A 25,522-nucleotide genomic window follows, 5' to 3' on the forward strand; every position below is an offset into this window, starting at 1 on the left:
TGGTACTTCGGTCATACGGACGCTGCTCGCTGAGCATAAGTACCCACGTCCTTCTCCTCTCCCTCTTCTGCTTACAGGCACCACATCCAGTCTGCAAATCCAAACCACGGGACCGACATTCAAACTCACCACAACATCAACCGCACCCAACATGCAATTCAAGAACCTCGTGCTGGTCCTAGCACTCGGCGGCAGCTCCATCCTCGCAGGTACACGAACATCTCTTCTGCTCCTCCCTCGAAGAACCTCCTAACATGCGCGCAGTTGCCCAGCACTATAACGAAGACGATTGCGTCACGTGTCACAATGGTTGTCGAGCATCGTTCGGAGGCGATCGAGTAAACCTCAACAATTGCTACAAAGGCAAATGCACCACGCAGAACGCCGGCGGTGGACCGTGTTGCCCCGCGGGCAAAGGCTGCTTCAACACCCCACCCTGATCAAGGGCGGGATGAGGTTCTTTGGGAGAGTCGAGCAGGCAGGTGGTCGGAAGATGTGCGCGAGAGGTCATATTCCAGGTGTCGCCGACGTGACCAAAGCATGGCTGGGCCAAAAGGTGAATATCTGAGAGGTGTCGGTGTCGCGGAAAAGGAGTGTCGTCTTGTCAATGAAAGTACTGGAAGGGATGAAAATTACAACCTTTCTCTGCGTCCTTTCGTCCATGTTCTTCGTAGAAGTGTGAAACATTAACAGGATGTCTGAAGTTCCGTGGCATTAGAAGAGAGCGAGCTTGTGATAGTGCAAGCCGACTCCATTGCTAAAGCTGTAGCTTGGATTCGCGCAAGTGTTCGTCGCTGTTACTCTCCACCAGGACGCGGGGTGCATACATCACCGCAGTATATCCGGTCGGCGTAAATCAATCCACCGTAAATAAATCCACCGGCGTAAACACCGCTCGTGGAATCCTCCGTGGTAATGAACGAAGTGGTCACCCTCGATTTGCAATTGATTTTCCTCCTTCGTTCGTCCTATTAGGGTGCGTTTACCTAGCGCTCGTTAATTAGTTATTAGTAATTTCTAGTTATTTAATAACGAGCCCTCGTTGTCGCTGCAATTAATAGCTTTTAAGTAAACGCTATCGTTATTACGGTAGAGTCTTACGGAAGTTACCGGCTTAGCTATTACTTACCTTATGTCGTATATATCTCGCGTTTCTCGTATATTACTATAGTCTTATTACTCTTCTTATTTACGCTCTAACATAGCTATAGATCTAGTGTAGTCTACTATTGTTGCCGGTATAATAGCTACTATTGCTCTCGCTCTTACTACTACGCTCCTTCCGACTAGTCGACGCGTTCGTTAGTATAAGCCCTTAGGTATTGTCGAGACTCTCGTAGATCCTATTACCAGTGTAAAGGAGGCGTTTAAGTACTTATATAGACTAGAAGAGTATTGCTATTATACTACTCGTATACGGTAGCCGGTGTTAAAGAAGTTCGTAAGGGAATTAGAGGCTCGTAGAGCTAGCGGTAGTCGAGTTTCCGGTATATCCGTCGCTAAGTAGGTAGTTATATTCCTCGATTTCCTAGCTTACAACCTATCGATTCGTTAGCTACGAAGGTAGTATTAGTATTCGGCGGCGACCTTCTACGCTATTATTAAACGCATTAGCAAGATCGTATGCCTTATAAGTAAGGACTTTATCTAGATGCCGAGTTAGTATAATCTACCGCCGCCGTACGAGAGAATAATAAAGAAGAGTAAGGATAATATAAGTTGCTTAGACTATAGCAAATTCTACTAGTTTAAGAATGCTGTTAGAGCACTAGATAGTACGTTATTACTAATAAATCTGCCTAAAGATGTTAGAGGGGTATAGAATAGTAGGAAGGGATTTATCTTATAGAATGTTATAGCAGCCTACGACTTCGATATAGTGTTCTAGTATGTTATAGTCGGTTATAAGGGCTCTACTCCTAATAGTGTTGTCTTAAAGAAGGCATATAAGGATAGCTTCGACGTACCTCCTAGTAAATACTTCCTCGCCGACGGTAGATACTCTACGCTCGATAGTCGATTGCTCGTACTATACGAGAGTACGAGATATTATATTCGTAAATAGCGTATAGTAATACGCCGGCCTAAGACGATATAAGAGCTATACAACCTACGCTATATATAACTACGGAATGTTGTCGAGCGAGTCTTTAGTATTATTAAGAAGCGTTTCCTAATCCTCGTATAAGGAGCGTATACTAGTTATAGTATCTATAAACAGACGCGGTTTATCCTCTACTACTTCGTTCTTTATAACTTTATCCTCTTAAGCGGTAACTAGCCGCTAGACTCGGAGCCCTTCCTCCGGGACTTACGTAGCGACGATAGCGAGGATAGTAACGACGATGCGGATAGCGATAAGAAGGATGTTCTCGATAATCTCGGTAATATTAGTAGTAGGGCGAGGGTACGGTTCCGTAATAAGATAGCCGGTATAATATAGAAGAATTACTAGGAATACTACGAAAGGAGTAGATTAGACATAAGGAGCCCTTAAAGCGGTAACGAATTCGACTAATACTATTTAAGAGAGCGCGGAACGGCGTTCTTATAAAGAATGTATATATTTGCTAGTTAATTCGCGAGTTTCTTACGCTAAGGCCGTTATACCGACCTCTCGTCTATAAGGTAGAAATTTCCGTATTTTGTAGATAGAGGACAGGGCGGGGCACGAAGATACTACGAGATACTAAAGCTTAAAACTAGCGCGAAAAACAGAGCTGCTGTGAGGGTAGTGTAACCAGGTGGCAACCAACACGTGTGAGCAGTCTGTATACGAATGTCTATATTGCCTACCGAGTGTAACGAAGGGAGGCAAAAGGGAACAAAAGGGAATGTGTGCGCCAAGCCTCGCTTGGGGCAGCCTCGGGTCTACATCGGGTCTGTATCGGGCCTAGAACAGGCCCGATTTAGGCCCGGGGTAGCGATACCCTAGTCGTTCCCTAACAGTATCCCCCCCTCCCTTAGCGGCCTGTCCTTAGGTCGCAAATGAAATTCCTGCTAGAGGAAGTAGTAGTTTATAATAGTTCGTAATTCTTCCTATTCCGTTAAGGCAGTTGGTGCAGCTGGTTAACATGTTTAACTAGCGTCCTAGGTTCGATTCCTAGTCTTAGTGTTCGATGTACTTCTACCTACAGCGTAGTTGGAAGTACATTACTTTTTGTGGAATTCTTCGAGGAGTTGTCGACAGTTCGAGAGATTCTCTTTTAGTGCCCTCGGTTCGAGTCTCCGAGAGAATAGTACGTCTTCGACTACCGGGCTATTAGAACGGAGGTAGTAGTAATCCGGTTGCATATATAGGTAATAGGGGGGGTAGGTAGAGGTTCCTTTGTCGTTGCAGTTTCTAGTCCTTATAAGGGGACTGAAGGGGTGTTTAACAGCCTAAATGCTGTCCTTAGCCTGTATCCGGCGTAGTTCGGGCCTGCTAGCTAATGTAACTAAGACTCGGACCAAGGAGTCTAATCGTTAGGCCCTCCCTAGGTGCCTGCGCTGTAGCATTGCCTCTTGACTATTGTTATATAGCACAAACAGCCCTAATTCCGGTCTCGTGTCTGCCTGCCTGACACCTAAGGCTCGTGATCGTCCGTAAATTCTACCCGTAACTCCTTATGCTCGTAACATATTGGTAAATTGGAGTCCTTAATTGTGGACGTAGTCTATACGTCCTCTCGCATAAAACCACGCCGTTCTACTTATTCTTTCCTTCCTTCTTTATTAACCTCCTTTACTTCCTTATCGACACTGCTGTCGACATTATTACGCTAGCTCTAGCCTTCCCCTTCGTGTCTATCTAAGAAGACTTTCCGCGGAGAGTGTTTAGCGACAGCTTCTTTCCGTTACCGCCCTTTCCCCGGCACTCCGCCGCGCCTCGCCGAGTTTCTACCATTATAAGCTGGCAGGGTTTCGCATCTAACCATCCCGGCGGCAGTAGCAGTAGCAGTAGCAGTAGTAGTAGTAGCCGTCCTCCGAGTGGCTTTCCTGCTATTAACAGCCCCGAGGGACGGCTCCTCGATTAGCTTAATCGTGGTTATAATCGGCGCACTAGCTAGGAGGCCGGTAATAGTCTGCCGACATCCCCTTAGGCTCTGGGGAATGTGCCTCGGTCGAATTTTAACAGCTCCCTTACCTAGCGTTTGGGTATGTATCCGGTCTGATTCTAGCCTGCGACTAAGCTAACATAGACAGGGCCTCCTATTACCGTTCCCCCGAAGGCGAAGATTCCTGCGGGTCTCTATTCTCGTAAGGAGATGGCCGTGAGCGACCTTCCGCTTACTCGCGTTCCTTACCTTCCTCCCTACCTACAGCCTTGCCCTCCGGCTCGTGTGTTGCCCTGCGTCAACTGCATCCGTCGCCTCTAGCCCGTCGGACAATATAACCTCGCGCCTTAGCAGCTCCCTATTACTACCTACTGCGATATAAGGGACGATCCGAGCGGCAAGTGCTCGCAGTGCATTACTAACAAGCAGACCGATCGCTGCTACCCTGTGCCGGAGGAGGCTTTCCGCGCCGTAAACATTCTCGATTATCTGCAATATACTATAAAGGATTATCTTTAGCGGAACCCCGGTGTTACCGTCGACGACACTACTAACGACCCTATAGTAAAGACCGACGCCGCGAAGCGCCTCCTACGCCGGACTAACGCAGTTCGCAACTACGCCGCGAAGCTGTACCCTTAGATCACGTCCCTAATTAAGGAGGTCTTCGTCGCTAGTGTGAATGCTCCTGCTTACGCGCGCATTCTTACGTTCTTTACTAGGGCTCCCCCCCCCGCGCGCAAGTACAAGGACTTAACTTCCAAGCCTACGGAGGAGCAGTAGATAGCCTACTGTCGGTCTCGCCGTGCTAATGTAATAGGTAAGGAGGCGCGGTTTATAGCTAGTATAGGGGTGTCGTCGTAGCAGCCGTTTAACATTGTTGCGGACGGGCCTTTCGAGCGTCTTATTATCGCGGATATGAGTCCTCGCATACTCCGCCTTATATACTACGGTTATTCGGCCTTTTAAGGGGCTGGGTCTAGTGTGGAAAGGGTGTAGGGCGGGGCTCTTCTCGGAGGGCATTAGGGTATAACAGATAACGTCGGCATAGTATTAAAGACTATAGCGGGGCCCAGCTTGTTAGACTCCTTAGTCCGGTTCTTTGTTTTTGGCTATAGAGCCTTTTTAATTTTTTAGCGTAGAGGATAAGGCAAAAGTATGCGACCTTATCTGCGAGCTCTTTTCTTCTTCTACCGCCCGGGATACCTGCCTATAGTAGTATTCGGGCCTGTTTCAGGCCTGCCTTTAGCCTCTAGTCTAGCTTGCTTAATTTCAAACTCTTCGACAAGTTCGCTCGCTCCCTCTATGCTCTCTGCTAATATCTACTCGTTATGCTCTAGGGAGTAGCCTAACTATCGTACTAGGTATTCCCTCGTTTCTCGTGTGTCGCCCCTTATAGCTAGGATCCCTTCTACCTCCTAGTTATCCTCCTCGTTATCGTTGGGCTCGAGGGACTAGACCGGGGGTAGTTGGTAGCCCTCTCGGGCCTAGTATAGCTCTAGCAGCGACACGTGGAACACAGGGTAGAACCGCTTTATCGATAGTAGAAGATCGAGGCGGTACGCTTGCGTACTAATCCGTTCCGTAATGCGGAAGGGCCTAAGGAACTTGTTGTCCAGCTGTCACATCTGCCTCCGCCGAATACCGACAATCGGCATCTAATCCCCTGCCTCAGCGGCATATGCACCCCTACTAGGGCCTTTTGAGCTCGTTTGAGCCAGATTGCGCCCGTAGTATAAGGATACGTAGAATCTCCTCCTTCCGAGAGAGTATCGAATTAAGTCTGTTCTAAAGTAATTTATACTGCTACTCTATTCTTAACTACACCTTTTATATACGATTCGATCTACCCTATAGTACGACGAATTACTTCCGAGATAGCTTCGTCTCGTCCCGGCCTATTAGGGAGCAAGAGCACCCGTCGCCGTGCGAACGAACCCGCCAACGACCCGGAGACTATAGAAACCCCTACTTAGACTGCCGTTAGCGACGACGAAGACGCCGAAGGCGGGCCTAAAAACCCGGAAGAACCTATCGGGTACTAGGATGCCGCTAACGAGGGCGAAGAAGAACCGGAGAACCCTCTACAGGAAGAAGACACCCTACCTAAGGGAGAAGAAGACGACATTAATAAACAAATCCGCAAGGAAGAGGCCGCTACCGCCAGACAGGAGCGCCTCCTCTAGCTTAGCCTTCTCTAGGCACGCAACAAGGCTATAAGGGACCGCATTGCCCAGGTATAGAACGGATCTATCCCTACTGTCCTGCCCGATGCCCTAGTTCGGCTATCTATCCCTAAGAACGCGCTCCTAAAGGCCCGGAATCCCTACATCTTCGAGGGAAAGAACCGCGCCGACTAGGAATAGTAGTAGGAAGACATTAACCGAGCAATTAACCGGGCTAGTATAGCTACCGACGAAGAAAAGATAGAATTCGCTAAAGAATAGATGGCAAGACCCTAAAAGCAGCACTAGAAGCGCTACCTTCTCGACAAGGCACCTATTCGGCCAACATAGAGCGATATGCAGCTCGTAATGCTAGATTCTATAGGTACAAAAGACGAACGCACCTAAAGAGCTATAGACAACATTAAAGAGGCCAAATAGGGCGACAGGACCCTAACCGGGCTAATAAACTACCTAAAAGAACAGTAGGATAAGATCGGTTGCACCGACATTCCTAGGATAATCTATAAATTTAAGGGAGCTCTTACCCCGGCGGTTAGAAACAGGCTCGAACAGGGCTAAGTTACCCTTACGACCCTCGTAGATACGGAGGAACGAGCTAACATATCGTACCGACAGATACAAGAATTCAACAAAAAGCGCTTAGCGAAGACTTCCGTCGACGAGACTAACGGAAGGCGCCCAAATAAAAACAACAAGCCCCCGAGTGGGCCGAGAAGGGCCAAAACCCCCCCGAAGGCGGCTAATAAGGAGAAGTCGGCTACCGCCTGCTAGACATATAGCAAAGAGGGCTACCGGCGTTAGGAATGCCCTAACAAGGACTAGTCGGGAAAAGGGAGAGCCCGTAGTAGATCTCCTCTAATCGCTGCGGGTTAAGTCTAGTACTTAGAGGCCCAAAGAAAGGCTGCCGAGCTAGGAGGAATTCCCCGAACTACAGGGGAAGGGCTAATACGCCTTAAAGTGGAGATGTAGGGTCCTAATAGGACTAAGACACTCCGAGCACTGCTCGATTGCGGAGCGCAAAGCAACTTTATAGACAACATAGCAGCTAAAGAGCTAGGCCTAAGCCCCGAGTTGGGGCAAACAGCCTAATACGTAGCACTAAACGGCTAGAGGATAGCTATTTAGGGAGAATGCCGCGTCCCGTTCAAAGTAACGGACACTTAAGGACACACAAGAGGATATGTAGAAACCTTCGTAGTCGGAAGAATCTACGGGTTCCAACTAGTCCTTAGTATGCCCTAGCTAGAACGATAGAACCCGAGGGTGAACTTCATCCGCAAAAGCGTTACCTAGAAGGGGACGAAAGGCAGACAATAGAGGCCGGTTAGGCTCGTCTTACCTGAAGAGTTCTAGAAGGACGCCTCCGGCATCCCTTCGGGGTACGTTTAGGCCCTTGCCGCTTAACGCACAGACGACGCGCTAAAAGAACCGGAACTTCTAAGCGAATTCTCGGATTTCGCGGACGTTTTCGTAGAAGGAAACGAGTCCCTTCTCCCCGAGACGGGGCCGAATAAGCTTAGTATCGACCTCGAAGAAGGCAAGGAGGCCCCGTACGGCCTATTGTACAACCTCTCTGTAACAGAACTGGAGACTCTGCGTAACTACCTCGCCGACAGCCTAGAGAAGGGGTAGATCCGCCCCTCGACCTCCCTAGCGGGGGTAGGTATCCTCTTTGTAAAGAAAAAGGACGGTGGCCTACATCTGTGCGTCGACTACAGGGCCCTTAATGCCGTCACTATTAAGAATAGACACGCCCTGCCCCTCGTCTAGGAATCTCTAGACCAGTTAGCGCCGGCAAGGTTCTTTACAAAGCTGGATATACGAGACGCGTACTATCGCATCCGAATTAAGGAGAGTAACTAGTAGAAAACTACCTTTCGGACGAGGTATGGCTACTTTAAGTACACTATAGTCCCGTTTGGGCTAACCAACGCCCTAGCAGTGTTCTAAGGATACATAAACTACGCCCTCCGGGGCCTGCTAGACTACTATGTTGTAGTATACCTCGACGATATCTTAATATACTCACAAGACGCCGAAAGCTATAAGAAACACGTTAGGATAGTCCTCGAGAGACTTAGAAGACACCGACTCTTTGCCAAACTGTTAAAGTGCGAGTTCTTTAAGCGGCAAGTCGGCTACCTTAGGTTCGTAGTAACCCTAAAAGGGGTCGAAATAGAGGCAGAAAGGATCCAAGCTATCGCTAACTAGCCCCTTCCGGCCTTAGTTAGGGACATTCGCATCTTTATCGGATTTGCGAACTACTACCGCTAGTTTATTAAGGGATTCTCCCGCATAGCTAGCCTACTAAACCGCTTGACAGAAAGAGGCCTAAATAGTGCCAAAGGAGGACACCGACAGAGAAAGGAGGAATTAGTTCCCCTCGAACTCCTACCTAACGTAGTACAAGCATTCCAGCAGTTAAAGACCAGGTTTATTAAAGCGCCTATCTTATAGCATTTCGACCTAAAACTGCCTATCCGCATCGCAATAGATGCCTCTAGGTTCGCTGTCGGGGCAGTACTGTCCTAACCGCATAAAACGGAGGGCAAAATGCACTAGCACCTAGTAGCCTTCTTCTCCAGCAAGATAAACGCGGCCGAAAGGAACTATGACATACACGATTAAGAGCTTCTCGCTATAGTCGAGGCCTTTAAGTACTAGAGACACTACGTTAAGGGCGCTTCGCACCAAATTAAGGTCTTAACAGACTATTACAACCTAAAATGGTTTATAACAACTAAGCAACTAAGCCGAAGACAGGCAAGATAGGCGGAGCAGCTGTCAAACGTCGACTTCCGCACAACGTACAACCCGGGGTCGCTTAATGCCGCCGCAGACGGAGTGAGCAGACGCCTAGACTTAGAAGATAGGGACTACTCGGGACGGTGGATTAACGAAAGCGACAGTGCTCCTGCATTAGACACCCTTCGGCACTAACTAGGTCTGTCCGAGGGAATGACGGCCGAATCTAGCCCCGTTTAGTCCATAATAGCAGTTATAACCTACTATCTGTAGCTCGCTAGGACCTACTATAGCAAAACGTACATAATAGCGAGCACTCTGATAGAAGAATTATTAGACTCCCCGCTGATTAATACAATACGCGAAAGCCTAAAACATAACCCTATAGCATCGACAGTCGAACTAGCTATAAATAACCCGGATCCGCCGGAATAGACCCAAAGGTAGGCTATATAGGGCGAATTCCTCTTCTACGAACGGAAACTGTATGTGCCGGCGGGCCTAGTACGCCTAGCAGCTCTCCGCTAGTGCTATAACGATCCCCTAGCCGGCCACTTTAGTTTTGAACGGACCCTAGAGCTGTTGCAACGGTCGTTCTACTAGCCAGATATAAGAAAATACGTTAAGGACTACGTAAACAGCTGCTAGACATGCGACAGGGCGAAGCTACGGCGATATAGCCTATATAGAGAACTCTATGCGGAAGCTCCACCAAACGGGCCCTAGGAGGACCTAACATTAGATTTCATTACCGATCTGCCCCCAAGTACGTTTATAGGGCACACATACGACTTAATCCTCGTCGTCATAGACAGGTAGTCCAAAATAGCCCACTACATTCCTGTACGGAAGGACATTAACGCCGAAACCCTCGCGGAGGTCTTCCTAAGAGAAATCTTCCGCCTTTACGGAACTCCTAAGTTAATTACGTCCGACAGAGGACTAATCCTTATATCCAAGTTCTAGAGCACGCTTTGCTACTACCTTAGGGTCCGAAGGGGCCTAAGCACCGCATATTACCCCCAAACGGACGGCCAGACGGAACGTCAGAACTAAACGCTAGAGCAATACCTACGAGTGTACTGCAACTACGAACAGGACGACTAGGCACAGATGCTGTCGGTAGCCGAATTCTCTTACAACGATAGCGTCTATGCGACAACAGGGGTAACACTATTCCAAGCATGTAACGTTCGCAATCTAATTGCCGCCAGATAGCCCGACCTGCCCTAATTAGAGGGCAAAGCTCCTAGTGCGGCGGAAATAGCGCACAGAGTAATCGGCCTATAGAAAACGCTACATAAAAGACTAGCTGTATTACAGGAGAGACACGCACGATACTACAATACTCGCAAAACTGCGAAAACATATAAGGTTAGCGACCGTGTGTACCTCTCTACTCGATATTTGAAGTCTATCCGGCCGTCGGAAAAGCTCGATCACAAGTATGTCGGCCTATACAGGATTAAGCGAGTCGTGAACGACGTCGCGTACACGCTAGAACTACCGGAAACGATAAACATCTATCCTACGTTCTACATCTCCCTACTAGAGGAGGAAAAACCTGCCAGAATTACCGAACGGGCCCAGAATAGCCTAAAGGAGATCCGATTAGAGGAACCCGACGTTTACGTAGTAGACAAGATCCTAAAGCGTAAGAAACAACACGGCAGATAGATGTACAGGATCGCGTAGAAGGGCTAGCCCGCGTCTAAAAACACTTAGGAACCTGCGACTCACATTAGCCCTGCTGCGATAAGAGCATTTAATAGAAGCACGGGAGGTACTAAGGGCGGTAGACTAGCACGATAGATATACAAACGCGTTATAAGTCACTATTAAGGCCCAAAAGACACTAGTTAACACTACACTAACTCCTTAGTCCGGTTCCTAGTTACCTGAAAATTTTCTCTACCTTAGAAGAATTTTAATCTAATGAAATCCTAGGGGGGGAAATCAGGGGCCAAACGGGCCCCTAAGGACGACATTATCACACAACGAGAGACAATCGAGCACAGTAAAGTCATTTTGATTCCATCTAATCCATAAGTCGCCAAGTCGTAGCAAAAAGAAACAACCCGGGCGTTACCGCGCCTATTAGTCCTAAAACGAGCCTAAAAGAGGCTAAAAGAGACAAAAGAAACACGAAAAAGCGCTTACATGCTTATTCCTCAGGCTTAAGGTCCCTAGAGAGGTCGTACTCGGTCGGACGGAGCACTCCCTCTACAACGGAGGCCTTCGAGCCCTTCTTAGCGCCCGCACGGGTATAGACGGTGTCTAGAGCGGCCGAAAGGGCCCAAACGCGACGCCTTAGGCAGTCCTCGGTAGATCCTTAGGCCAGAATAAGTCGCTTGCGGGGGGTGTTAGGCACGTCTTTACCCTATTAGGGTTAGTAGGGCACTTTTGGGCAAGAAGGGACCCAAATACTTACAAGCTCCCTCTTTCGCTTTACAGCCTCCTTAGCGAGCAACTTCTCGCGCTTTCTAAGCACAAGCGGTCCCGTCTGGTCGAATTCGGCCTTGCCTTAGTGCAGATAGAGGCCGTTAACACCGGTGAAGGAGTTAAAGCGCCTAAAAGGGGGTTAACGGAGCCAAACAGACCCGAACTAACTACACATACCCCTTAATGCGCACGTAGACCGCCTTATAGGCCGAACAAGCCGCCGTAGCCATCGCTCCGGTACTATCGGCGGCAATAGCGGCCCTGCGGAGCTTATTAGCCCTCGTAATGTCGCCTTTAACTAGTTCCGGCATCTTTTAACTATATTAGCCCCCGAAAGCCCCCTTTTAACCCTATGTGTACATACCTAGAAACAATCGCGGTTGGAGCAATTGTAACACTTTAGGTAATATTCTTCCTTATTATCAGTTGCCCACTTGTCCGGCGATTCGCGCGCAAAGAGGTAGAACTAGGCCAAATCGGCCTTGTTTAAGGGCTTGTTAAGGCAGTTGACGCACGGATTGCCCTTAAAGATGCCGTTAGCGGCGAATTGCTTGCGTTAGGTCGCGATGGAGGCGGGTTGCGTTATAATAGGCTCGTTCGGTCGCGGATAGGGTCGTTTAGTAAGAATAGCGGTTTTTCGATAAAATTCGAGGTCGTCCGGTGGAAAATAGGGCTAGGAGGGAACTAAACGCCACGTTAGCACTATACAGGCTACAAATGCCCCTTAGGGGGGCACTTTTGGACCTGTTTAGCCATCGGATAGGATTAAGTCACACTTACCAAGTCTGCATAAGGTTGTTAAAGAAGAGAAGAACTCGAGGGATCCGAGCCTAGGTTTTAAAGCCGCAGTAGACCCTAATTAAGGCCTTAGGCTATCAAACTTGGCAAACACTAAAAAGAATTCACTCGAGGTAAGACCGTTTAGAGCGCGACGCTCTGCGCAAGGAGGGGGGCTATGTTACATCTGCCTCCGCCGAATACCGACAATCGGCATCTAATCCCCTGCCTTAGCGGCATATGCACCCCTACTAGGGCCTTTTAAGCTCGTTTAAGCCAGATTGCGCCCGTAGTATAAGGATACGTAGAATCTCCTCCTTCCGAGAGAGTATCGAATCGAGTCTGTTCTAAAGTGATTCATACTGCTACTCTATTCTTAACTGCACCTTTTACACCAGCTTCCGATAGGGTCGCCGAGTATCAATGTTCTTCCTTAACAGTAGCACCTTGTTACCTACGTTGTAGAACTTCTCTACCGTCGTCTTGTTATAGTACTTCTTCTGTAGGGTCGCTGCGTGCTCCAAGTGTTCCCTTGCTTTAGCAAACTCCAAATCTCTGTTCGCGAGGTATTTGCGTGCGGCGTTAGCTAGCGACTTCGCCTTCGACGTTAGTCCCTTCGTAGGGAAGTCCTTCTTTAACACGCCATCAATAGCACCTAAATCAGACCTATAAGCGAGCTTTATTAGGCTAAATCTAGACCTAGCATAGACCTTAGTATTGTAGGCGTAGGCCGCCGCAGGAAGGAGGACGGCCCAGTCGTCTTAGTCCTAGTTGCAGTAGATCCTAAGGTAGGCCTCGAGCTGCTAGTTTGTGCGCTCGGTTTGGCCGTCCGTTTAAGGGTAGAAGGCTGTACTAAGTCGCTTCTTAATAGAGAGGTAGTAAAATAGAGCGCTCTAGTACGTGCTAGTAAAGATCGACCCTCGATCCGACACGATGTCGTCCGGGGGGCCTGTTTCGCACACGATTCGGTTGTAGATCAGGTCTCCTAGAGCACTAGCGTCGATTGTGTCGTTTATAGGGAAGTATCGGACATACTTCGTGAATCTGTTAACGATTACTAGTATAGCGTTATATACCTTGCCGTTAAATCCCTTGGACGGTAGCAAGCTAACGACAAAGTCCATCGACAGTAACTGCTACGGTCTGCTAGGAACGGTAAGGGGTTGCAGTCGTCTATATGGCTTATAGTGTTTTGTTTTGGTCCGCTAGCATACATCGTAGGTTCCGACGTAGTCGTTAACATCGTTCGTAAGCCCCTTCTAATAGTACTTAGAGGCGATGATTTCTTGTGTGCGTTAGCAGCCGTAGTGGCCTGCGGTAGGGTCGTCGTGGTTCCGTCTGAGGATTTCCCTCCTTAGCGATACCGCGTTAGGGACATAGACTTTTCTATCACACTGTAGGATTCTACTAGAGTCGAACGCCTACTAGTCGTCTTCTCCTACTAGGTCCGGGTCTAATTCGGGTATGCCTAGGGCCTGCTTTGGGGCTAAGGCGGCCACGCCTGAATTTCGCGCGGTTATCCGACTTCTCCGTTCCTAGACAAAAGGATCCGCTTACTAGGCATCCCTAATCAGGTTAACGAACGAGGCCGGTAGCTCTGCCGAGTTCGCTATCTCCCCCTCCGCCGCAGCGGTAACGAGGTAGTATAGAACGCGTAGAACGCTTCTAATCGAGGTGTCGTCCTCGATGCTGTAGACGGCGTATATGCTCTATTCGCGTGTCGAGAATCGTGTTTCTTCCAACGCGTTAGGCGCGTAGCCCCCCGGGCTACCTGTTTCTTCTATGGGCTCCTACACAGATGCAACTACAGGGCTGTTACTAGCCTTACGCGGGTCTAACGCAGAGCCGTCCGGGAACAGCGTCCTTAGCGACTGTTAAAGGATAGGGAGAGCTCCTTGCAGCTTATCTTCCTTTGTACCTTCTTTAAAGCCCGCAAAGTAGTCGGGGCGGCGTAATAAGCCGTCCGTAGGGTTTAATTTCCCTAGCTTGTATTTAATAACGAAGTCGTACGCGGCGAGGGTTTCGGCAATGCGAGCCTAACGCCCGTTAAGTGTCTTCGTTGTTATAAAGTAGCGCAGGTTGTAGTGGTCGGTTATAACTTGTATTAGATAGGCAGCGCCCTCTAAGTAATGCCGCTATGCCTTAAAACACTCCGATATAGCTATTAGTTCCTTGTCTAGTATGTAGTACCGGATCTCCGGTCCTACCCAGCTCTTAGAGTAATAGGCTACCAGGTGCTAGTAGCGGTTGCCGTCGCTATCCTCCTTTAGTTAGAGGAGGATGCCGGAGTAGGCAGCGTCCGATGCGTCTGTAATAACTATAATCGGGAGGGATAGATCGAAGTGTTAAAGCAGAGGTGCGTCTATAAAGGCCTGTTTTAGGTCTAAGAACGCCCTAGCAGAGGTCTTATTCCACTCGAAGGGTCTACGGACTACTTGCTTCTTCCCTCGTTTCCCCTTGTCTACGACCTAGCCTCCGGACAGCATGTCATTTAAGGGTCTCGCGGTCTTAGAGTATCTATATATAAACCTCCTATAGAAGTTCGCGAACCCTAAGAACACCTGCACGTCCCTATAGGACTTCGGTATAGGCTATTTATAGATAGCCTCGATCCTCTTGTAGTCTATAATTATACCTCCTAGTGTAACAACAAACCCTAGGAACTTAACACGATCTGTGTAGAACTCGCATTTAGTAGGCTTTGCATACAGCTTCTATTCTTGCAAGCGTTTAAGAACTTGCTTAACATAGCGTTAGTATTCTTCCTCGTTTTTCGAGTAGATAAGGATGTTATCTAGATACACTACGCAGATAGTGTCTACTAGTCCTGCGAGGGCCTTATTAATGTACGCTTAGAAGGTCGCTAGTGCATTGGCCAGCCCGAAGGGCATGACCAAGTATTCGAATAGACCGTACCTCGTCTTAAACGCGGTCTTCTACTCGTTACCCTCCTTGATCCTTATCCTGTGATAGGCGTCTCTTAGGTCTAATTTAGAGAAGATTCGGGCCTAGCTCAGACGGTCTAGCATTTCGCTAATTAGGGGGAGTAGGTACCGGTTCTTAATCGTAACTCGGTTTAGTCCCCTGTAGTCGACGCACAGTCTCATCTTACCGTCCTTCTTTAGGACGAACAGGATAGGGGCGCCGCATAGGCTCTTGCTAGGCCTAATCCAGCCCTTTTTTAAGGCCTTGTTAATGTATTCCCGCAGGATTACTAACTCCTTCTACGAGAGGTTGTATATTAGCATCTGTAGTAGTGTTTTCCCTTCTTCGATGTTAATAGCATAGTCGTGCTAGCTGTTGCGGGCTATAATGCCGGCTAGCTTCTCGCTAAATACATCGTATTCTCGGTACTCTAGAAGGACGCGATCGAGGTCCGCCTACTCTACCGCGGCAACAGTAAGCATAGTTCTGTAGGCCTGTCTTAGCAGGTCGGCCAACTCTAGCTTGCCCTTACATGCATCGCGGTATCGCTTATAGCATAACAACGCCGCAATCCAGTGCTCGCATCGCTTGTTTAGGTCGATCTCCGTTAGATCGTAGTCCCTATCGATGTAAACCGCTATCGGTTCTGCAATAGCGCTGTCTGGGGCGTTAATGTCTACTGTTTCGGGGGTAATGTCGGCGTCCCCTTCTTCTTCTTCCTGTACTGCGGCTCCGACTAGGAACTGTCCTTCCTATTTAAATGCAGCTTCACCGCTGAAGATGGCGTGCAGTGCTATGCCGGCAGGGTGGTCGCGCCGGGGCTAGCTCTCGTCCTCTTCCTCCGCGCCGTCGTTATCGTCGTCGGCTGTAGCCCATACGAATCTCCCCGACCGGAAATAGATAAGGGGGTTAGATGCGAGAATCCAGTCCTATCTAAGTACCATATCGTATCCGGTAAAGGCAGCTGCCTAGAAGGTCTGGTTCACCCCTCTTTCGGTCCTGTTTAAGTCCTTCGCTAGCACTGTTAGGTCGTGGCCCTTATAGACCGTTATCTGATAATCGTTTAAGAACTTAACCTTTAGTGCCGGGGCTCTATTGCTCGGGAGCTAAAGTAATTGAACCTTGTATTAAGAGACGAGGTTAATCTGTGCGCTACAGTCGACTAGCGCCGTTAGTGTTTAGAGCCTGCCGTCGCCGTTGTAGATCCGGACGTTAATCGCTAGTCTTCTTTCCTTCCCTCTTGTTTTCGGCCCTAGCTTAAGGGAGCTAAGTTGTGCGACGACAACTTTAACTAGGGCTACTCTTTTACCTCCTCGGCGTGCCCCGATAGTGTGCGATTAACGCCGGAAGTAGGTGTGTTGTTTATGTAGTAGGCGAAGTTTCCGCGGCTACCCCTCCAGCCTAGTCGACCTCCGCCCCGACCCCTCGGGGTCTAGGACGGATTCGCGGCTGTAGCAGGGCCGGAGGGGGGCTGTTCCGGGTCCTTCTTTGGTTTAGAATCGCGAGCCCTGGGACGTCCTTTTGGAAAATAGACGTTCTCGTAGATCGATGCGATCTCTATAAGTTCTGCTACGTTGTACGCACTAGCGAGCTTCTCGTTCTTGTTAATCTCTTTCTGAAGGTCTTCCGACAGCTTAGAGTAGTAGAAACTCTTCCGGTTCTGCCTGTCTTCCTCGTTCATTATTAGCACTACGTCTATGCGAGCCTCGAGCCCTTACATGTGTGTATAGAAGTTGCCTACAGACTAGTTGTTAAGCTGTTTGCAGCACTAATATTAGGTCGCGAGCTCCGCTATGTAGGTCGCCTTTAGGGTGATCTGGTCGCGGAGCACCTCCTTAAGGTCGCTCTATTCGAAAACAGCGTCCGAGGCGTAGTCGTCGGGGTAGTCTGCCTAGTAGCGCACAATGGCAGCGCGGAGGTCCTTCGGCTTAACTCGTTCGATGGCCCAGGCGGTATAGCGGGACCGGTTGTTAGCAGTTATGTTGTCCGGAACGTTGTAGAAATAGAAGCGGTTCTCGCAGTCGCTTACCTACATACGAAGAGCTTCTAAGGAGGAGGCCTCTAGTGTACATCCTAGTCCGGACTTAAGAAGGCTCTAAATCGGGTCTAGTTCAGACCTGATCCCTCTCTCTGCTAATTGTGGGCTAGAGGGAGCTCTCTTCCTTTTCTTAATATAGTCCAGTTCTATATCGTATATAGCGACGGCATCTTAGCGAGCCTTAATGTGCGCTGCTCGTTACTTCGCCGTTATAGACGCGATCTAAACCTGCCTTAGTTCCTAGAGGTAGTCTCTAACATGCTAAGGGACCTAAAGATAGTCTGGGTCCGTGTTCGGGTCTATTCCCGGGTCCGTTGGGGTCTGTTCCGGGTCTGCATCGGGTGTCCCTGCATCTTGTCCTCCTACATTATCCCGCTTATCCTCCTCGTTCGGCGGGTCGCTAAGTCTTAATAACGATAGGGCGTTGCTCGGGCCTCGGCTGTCCGGCTGTCTCTTAGGAGGCATCTCTTAGTTCTGATTCGGCGCTGAATCGGGGATCGACAGTACCTACTTTAGTGCTTAGTGCGGCTAATCCCTTAGTAGGTTTTAAGGCAATATACTGTAAGGGTAGTATAACCAGGTAGCAACTAACACGTGTAAGCAGTCTGTATACGAATGTCTATATTGCCTACCGAGTGTAACGAAGGGAGGCAAAAGGGAACAAAAGGGAATATGTGCGCCAAGCCTCGCTTGGGGTAGCCTCGGGTCTGCATCGGGTCTGTATCGGGCCTGGAACAGGCCCGATTCAGGCCCGGGGCAGCGATACCCTGGTCGTTCCCTGACAGCTGCTCCTTCCTAATTAGGCCGAATATTAGCAAATTCTTAAAACACCTCTATATAAATCGATAGTATAGCCCTACTTTTCTCTTCCGCGAGCTCTAGTAAGGTAGTTAAAGGTATCTTTACGTCCTAAGTGCTCCTCTATTATTAAAACTACTAAAAATAGGTTAGTAAGCAACTTCTTATATAAATTTAAATACCTACAACTTTAACTCTACCTCCTTTATTAACGACGGTAACTATATAGTCCGCTATATATCTTACTAATTAACGGTAGTAGCTACGACTAAGGGAATAGCGAGAATGTATAACTCTACTATAGATAGGCGTATTGCGCCGGAGTATAGTAAGGTAGAGGGTTCTCGACCGGCGCCGGCGTAGACGGTTTAGCCTATATAATAATCCTTCGTAGGTATAATCTAAGGCGGCTACTTAGCTCTTCCTTTAGTAGCGGTTTAGCAGTAATAGTAAGGTTTAGATTGTCCGATAACCTTATTAAAAGTAGGTCCTTGTCCTTATCGCTTATACCCTCTAGTACGACTTTGTCGCGAGCTAGCCGCTTACTAAGAAGCTCTAGCGGCGTCTTATCCTTTAGCTCTTCCTTCTTAGCTATAGTAGCTATTGTCTACTATAGCGGCTTTACGAGCTTATAGATTACTCTAAGGTATTTAGGATTAACCTTAGTAACGATCTGTTGCTTCTTAGCCTTACCGCGGCGCTCCTTATTAGATCTAGCTAACTACGCGGCTCTTAGGATCTACTCGCTACCTTCTACCTCTTCGACCTTATCCTCCGAATTCGCCGCTTCGCTAGCGCTATCGTCCTCGCCCCTATCCTTACCGGAGCCCTCGTCCTTATCCTTATTAGACCCCTTATCCTTAGACTTAGCGAGACGAGCACCTCCTCTACCGCCGATAGCGTACTTACTAGTAGCTACGTTAGTACCGAGAATAGTATAGATTAAGAAGGAGAATAGCGGATAGGAGTCTCTAAAGGGCTCGTACGTAGGGTACGCCTTATAATAAGCATCCTTAATAGACTTATCTACCGGCTTTATAGGGTGTCTATTCTATCTACTAATATACTTTAAGTAAGCGGTATATAGCGTATATGCTCTCTATAACTCGCGCTACTTGTTAGTAAGGGTCTCTTACTTAAAGAAGCGCTTAAACCGGTTATATATCTTCTCGGTAACTAGTCGTAGGTACTTCGTAGTAAAGGGGGTATTGTCAGAGGCTGGTGCCTAAGGCTGCATCGGCTGTGCCGATGCCTGGGCCAACGCCCAACGCCCAACGGACGAACGCCGGTTCAGAAATCCACTAGGCCGAATCGGGAACAAGCTTCCTTTCGGCCGACTGGAAGGCCACGTATGCGCCAAGCGACGCTACGCGCACACACAGCTTATACTCGACGTTCCGTTGTTCTAGATAGATCTTCTTTTCGGTAGCTTCAGAATTTCATACATTCGGATCTGGACCTTTGTGCGCAACTTCGGTTCAGACCCTTACAATAGTCAGCGAGCAGCGACAGCGAGCTGATAAGCAATAACTGGAACTTCTTCGGATTATAGTAAGTGAACGAGTCGCAGAATGGCTCGTTATTTGCTCTTGGCGCTATATAACCTATTAACAGACCTTAGGTAAACGCACCCTCACTGTTCTGCAATCAACTCGACAGAGCGATCCCCAAATCCAGCTACTCAAACCATGCATCTCACGAACCTTTTGTTGGCTTTGGCCCTTACCGTGACCTCGACCCTTGCACAGAGCGGAGATCAGCCGGGTATGTGACCCTTTCCATCGACTACTGCATTGACGAACAGCTTCTGACCGTCTGCAGACCTCCAGCCTCGCGAGCTTCCTTCATGTGCACCATGTCATCAGAGATGCCGCGATGACCGAGGGGCTCAATCTCGACACTGGCTCATTGACTGCTACAATGGATGCACCAGGATCGGAGAATGTTGATCCTGACCGGACTCGGGCCGTGCAGACGATCGGCACTTGATGACTGAGAATCATTGTCAATGGACCTGTCTGAAATTTGGGGAGGGCGCCGAGGGATGCTCTGCAAACAGCTACCATCATTAAGTGCGTTTGCTGTGAGGTTGATCTCGAGGGCATGAATGGTCACCGGACGGGACTGTGGATAGCAGCATGTAGTGATCGAATAGAAGGGAAGGAAGGCATCATGGAAGGGTGTCGCTTTCTGGTTCGATCTCGAATCGTTATCGATAAGAACATCGGGCCGAACTTCACGAATTCACCGATGTCTTCCACAGACTTTCTCTCCACAAAACCATCTCTCATACACAAGTATCCATAAATCCAGATATCACCCGAACATGTCTGAAAAGAGGAAACGTGACACCAGCGACACCGCCGTCAAGCACAGCACCGACCGAAAGCGCCAGAGAAAAGGCTTCACCGTCGGATCCGAGAACCTCCCGGATGGCGTGCACCGGCGAAAAAACCAAGCGATCAAGCAAGCACTCATTGATCGTGCGAAGATCAAGAAGGACTATGCCAAATTACGAAAGCATGCAAATGTTTCAGATGAGAAGGAGACCATCCCACAACCTGCGTCTATGGCGTTAGACGTGAAAGAAGACGATGAGGCAGAGCAGGAAGAAGAGCCTACAGTCGCACCGCATCCAGATCGGCAGAACTTGATGGACAAGGAAGCGGAGGAGCCGGAGGTGGAGCAACAGAAGACATTTCGTGAGCCGAGACAGAGGAGGGAGAGGAAACCTAAGCCTATGCCATTCAGGAAAGAGCATGATCAGGCGCAGCAGCGGAAGGCACAGATGGAAGAGTGGAGGATCGCGAGAGAGGCGGCGGAGAAGGAGCGGCAAGCGAAAATCGAGGAGCGAGAACGGTTCAGGAAAGCTATGGCGAAGGCGAGAACTGGAGGGCCGAACGGACAGAGGAAGCTGGGGAGGGAGAGCAATGTGCTGTTGGAGAAGGTCAAGAGGATGGTCGGCAGTGGATGAGCGAATCGGTGGATCGATCGTTCTACCCAGATCCTCGTATACTTATACACGTTTGCAAGTCCCGTCGACTCGAGAGCCCGAATGCTCTACGCTGGACACAAACGCGGTCCGGAACGCCGTACGGAGTCTGGAACGCCTGTTTTTCAAGCCACGACATTCAAGTCCGGGAAAGATGAGGCAATAACGCTCTCGCACTCTTCCTGAACTGCGTTCACGATCGCACGCCTTTCCTATTTGTGCCGGCGATTGGACAAGGCGAAACTGTGTTGACGGGACTGAGATTTGAAGTGGCCAGCGATGAATCTTCTTGAGCTCACTACCAGCCTTGAGGCCGTACTCATTGAGGGTCGATGCTGAAGACAAACGAGACCTCCCCTGTAGTTCTTCCCTCGCGCTTTACAGCCCACGAGCCTGCTAAATATATACCCCTCCCAAACGCCATCGCAATGCTCCATCCAAGATCCCAATCATCAATTCATCAAGTCATCACACCGGCTACCTCGCATGGTGGTACCTCTAATACTCCAAGCGCAGCTTCTCCACAACCCGCAAGACACTAATACTAAAACACAACAACCAGGCCACGAGCGTGATAATCAGCACGCCCGACAATGCCCGCTGTTTCGAGCAGATACTTGAGTTGTTCGGACAGGTCCGCGGAACTTGGATTTGAACGTCGCCGACGGTTTGGTAGTTGGCGTCGAAGCAGGCCCAGCTGTCGTCTTCGAGGGCGCTGAAGGCTAGGGAGAGGTTGCTCGCGGAGAAGACGATGAAGTAGAGGTCGCAGAGGAGGAGGGCGGTCTTAGCGGCGACGGAGCGAAGGCCGAGGCTGGTAGTAGGAACGTCAGTATTATGAGATGGTTTTCGGGAGTGTAGATTGACATACGGCTTGCTCAGGTACTCATCCCATGTCACGTAGCCCACATATGGTACTGCGATGGCGCTGACGATGATGCCCATGTATGTTGATGCGCGAGGAGCGCATTGGTTGTTGATATCGTTGTCGCCGTTGACTTTGTTGACGGCGTGTAATATCGTTCCAGCGACTCCAAGGGCTGCGCATGAAAAGGCCAGCACTGTTATTCGGAATACCAACGGCACGAACGCGTTTTTGAGTAGAAGTCGCTGGAAATCGCGTTAGCCGTAAGTTTTTTGTCAACCTATGACAATCCGCAAATATCCTGCGATCAAGACATTCCGCACTCACCCAGTACAACTTCACAGTCTTCTCCTGCCTCTCCGGACTTATAAGCCACTTGCCCCTGAACATAAATCCCTTCAACCCTCCCAGCCTACGATTCGTCTCGGGACTAATCTCGTCTTCGGGCTCCCACTTTCGACTCGATATCGGCACGTTCTCTTCCATCCACTGCGGACTTCTTATGATTCTGATATCGCGATGTTCATGCGGCATAGGCGAGGACTGCATAAAGGGTATCCATCGTTGCTGATGTTGATCGATACGGGTCGAAAGGAGTCCCGGTTCGGCATTGCGGAATTGATCGAGTTTGCGACCGGGTTTGTAATTGCCTTGTGGTGGTTTGTAGTGTCGCGAGTTGGGCACGACTGGGGCGGGGGAAAGGAAAGGCGCTTGTTCGTCTTGCTCGTTGATGTGGACCCAGGGCGGTATTGACTCCGGTTCGTCGGAGCTCGTGGGTGCGTGGGCGGCGGCATTGTTGGTGGTCGCGGCGGCGAGGAGGAAGTTGCTGCGCTGCTGCTGCTGTTGCATCTCCGGCATCTTGACCTCTCCGCCAGGCGGTGTACTCACGGCCCAGACAAGGCCTCGTTCGCTGCCTCCGTGCTGCACCACAGCTCTCTGAAACGCCTCTCGGTGCGTCGCAATAGCCACCGTGCGACTTGCACGAACTTTTGGAGGTGTGGTGTCGCCGGGATGCTGCGGAATCCAGGTTGTTGGTTGCAATCTCCAGCATGTGGATCCAAGCCACGCGAGTGACGCTGGCGCCATATATTGGTGTGAGCGGTCTACCAAATGGCGCCAAGTAAAAGTTAGACATTTATCTTGATTTGAACGGGTTCGAAGGACTCGGCGCCGTGCTGAGAGCCATACTTTTCTGTTGGCAGACGATCGGTATGCTCGGTATTTGAAGACAGATTGTTCGTGTCCTCAGACGACAATTGCTACGGGAGGTACAGGGGGCCGAAATGGCACTCACGACCCTAGCCTCACTAGACACGGCACTAAGTGGGTTGCCTGCGCAGATCGTTGGACTGACAGAGCCGCATAATCACATCTCATCCATTGGTCTGTCTGTCGAGGATTCACTATACAATATATATGCTCGCACGCATGACAGAAGAGGCTTTCCAGACGCTCGAATGAAGGTCAGATCAAACATCAGTGTGTCCAACGCCAACAAGAAAATGTACTCCTCACCGGGCTTCAAACTTCTGGAGCAACCCTGAATACTGCCATGATCACCAATGACTTCGGCCCTCCTCCGCGACCTTCCCACTCACATCTCGACGATCGCGCATACCGTACCCTTTGCCCGCAGGTTGAACGTGCCCGTCCGTGATATCAGCGCCAGTGCGACTGACAACTCTTGGGCTGTTCTTCTGCGGGCTCGGGGTCCGCGACGACACGGGTGTTGGAACTCCGTAGGTGTCCATCTGCGGTGGACGCTCGCGGGCTGGCCGTAAGTTGATCTGTGGCGCCGGAGCTGCTCCACGTACTCCACGGGTGGCCGATGCGAGGTCTCCGTAATGCTTGCTCTTGGGAGTTTCTATGGCAGGTCGTCCGATCATGCTGAGAGCTGGCGCGCTCTCAGAGTAGACTGAAGAGGCATTGGTGGTGTTGGAGGCGACGGTCATCGTACGTGCGACTCCTTTCTCCATCGTGTCGTATGCGCCTGGCACGTCACGGTACGCTTCGGCGAATTCCTCCTCGAGCGGTGGCGTCAGCGGATTTCCGGTCAATGGCTTCAATTGGAGGGGCTGGAAGATCTCGACGTTCGGTAGAGTTGGCTCGGGATATTGTGATGGATCGGGCCCTCTGCGAGAACGTGGTGTTCCCAAGTCGGAATCCATCTGTTCCTCCTGTGCGTACCAGTTGTCGTTCAAGAGTCCCTCTCTTTGCTGTGACTTCACATTGGCGTTCGTTGGCGCAGTAGTGTGGCGATTCGGAGTATCACGCAGCTGGTACGGCGAAGAGGATCGTGCCAAAGTCGGACTCGGAACTGAGCCGATATCGTGACGGGAGTCGCGAGCTGACTGTGGTCCTTGGTACAGGCTGAAATCTTCGTACTGTTGACGCGACAAGCGAGCAGAATTCGGATTGTGTGGCGAAAACTCGTCGTTGGAGTCCATCCTGCTGTGGCCAAAGGGAATGACCCTAGCTTGAGGACCTTTGTCGAGGGACAGAGTGCTCCCGCTGAGATACCCGGGCTTCTTCTCATCGAGATCATCCGTGGAGAGGGATGAGAACGTTGCTTCCGAGTTCTTGTACTTGTGGCGGGATGATTGGCGCAGGCTTCCTGTGAGATTGTCCTCGAGCGGGTTCATGTCTGGAGGCATATTGCCAATCTTGCGGAACATCGCGATAAGGTAGATGTCTATGCCCATACTAAGGAGATGCAGTCCGCCCATACCGATACTGCCATAAAATAAGACATGAATCATCATCTCGGTGGCCTTTTCGGTCTTGAAGAAGCTCGTCCAGCGAAGTTCCAAGTCAGGGTTTGGTGTCCAATTTTGTCGAGTGAACAGAGCGATCAGGACGAAGAAGGGGACGAGACCGGTATCCATGAAGAGCGCGAAGAAATGGTAGCTGGCACTGGTTCCAGGTGTGCGACCTTTGGCGGGTCGCGCCAGGTGGTATATCGCATAGATTGTGACGAGCGCGTCCCATGCCGGCTAAGTTATCTTGTCAGCTTCTGGGCATATCATGTACATCGTCGTGTATCATACCGCAATCCGTATCATCCAACTCGGTGCATCTTGCTTCATCTTGAGACAGATCACGCATACCAGGATCCCCAATGCGCCGATCTCTTGCACCACTCTTAAAGCCAACTGCGACCATCTTGTCCATACGACATTTCGCTTGGTGTTCGGCGAGATGTCCACATGTTCCTTCGGCTGGACCTGAACCGGCAGGTAGCTGTCGGGATGGGCATTGAAATTGATTTGTTTGATGAGCGGTTGACCTTGTTGTGATTGCCTATATTTGTGTCGCTCTGCGCGATCTGCTTGGGCCTGGTAATGGGCCTGTGTAGCTGCTCTTGGATTGAAGTCGTTGAATGGAAATGCGGCCGAGTTTCTTGCTGAAGCAGCTTCGTAAAGGTACGGCTGGCCTGAGCCGCCCATGGCGACGGTAGAGAGTGGTGGTGCTTGCGAGAGCGAGAGAGCGTGGTATTCGATGATTTGGAAAGAATGCTGCTTCACAGATACTGGGCGATGGTGTAGGTCGGTAGTACTGCTGGCAAGCAGGGAATATGTCGTGTTCGGTGGAGGCCGTTGGACTGCTGTTGACGACTGTTGACGACCGGCTCGATTGCTCCAGCAACTCGGCTCGGCCCCGCAAGAGTGATCGTCATCGGGACCCAAGCTTCTTTCACATGCCGGTTTTCGACTTTCT

General features: G+C 49.8%; 1 protein-coding gene across 1 annotated transcript; it reads right to left on the reverse strand.

The window, feature by feature from the left end:
- Window positions 1-20,513: 20,513 nt before the first annotated feature.
- MYCGRDRAFT_111058 (uncharacterized protein) lies at window positions 20,514-25,251 on the reverse strand (the record flags this gene model as incomplete). Its single annotated transcript, XM_003849062.1, has 6 exons — window positions 20,514-20,947; window positions 21,561-21,754; window positions 21,812-22,050; window positions 22,133-22,819; window positions 23,404-24,798; window positions 24,913-25,251. The coding sequence occupies 6 exons, from the start codon at window positions 25,249-25,251 to the stop codon at window positions 20,715-20,717; spliced, it is 3,087 nt and encodes a 1,028-aa protein (XP_003849110.1).
- Between the last annotated feature and the right edge of the window lie 271 nt (window positions 25,252-25,522).

Source organism: Zymoseptoria tritici, chromosome 10 (genome assembly GCF_000219625.1).
Source record: "Zymoseptoria tritici IPO323 chromosome 10, whole genome shotgun sequence".
Taxonomy (NCBI): Eukaryota; Fungi; Ascomycota; class Dothideomycetes; order Mycosphaerellales; family Mycosphaerellaceae; genus Zymoseptoria; species Zymoseptoria tritici.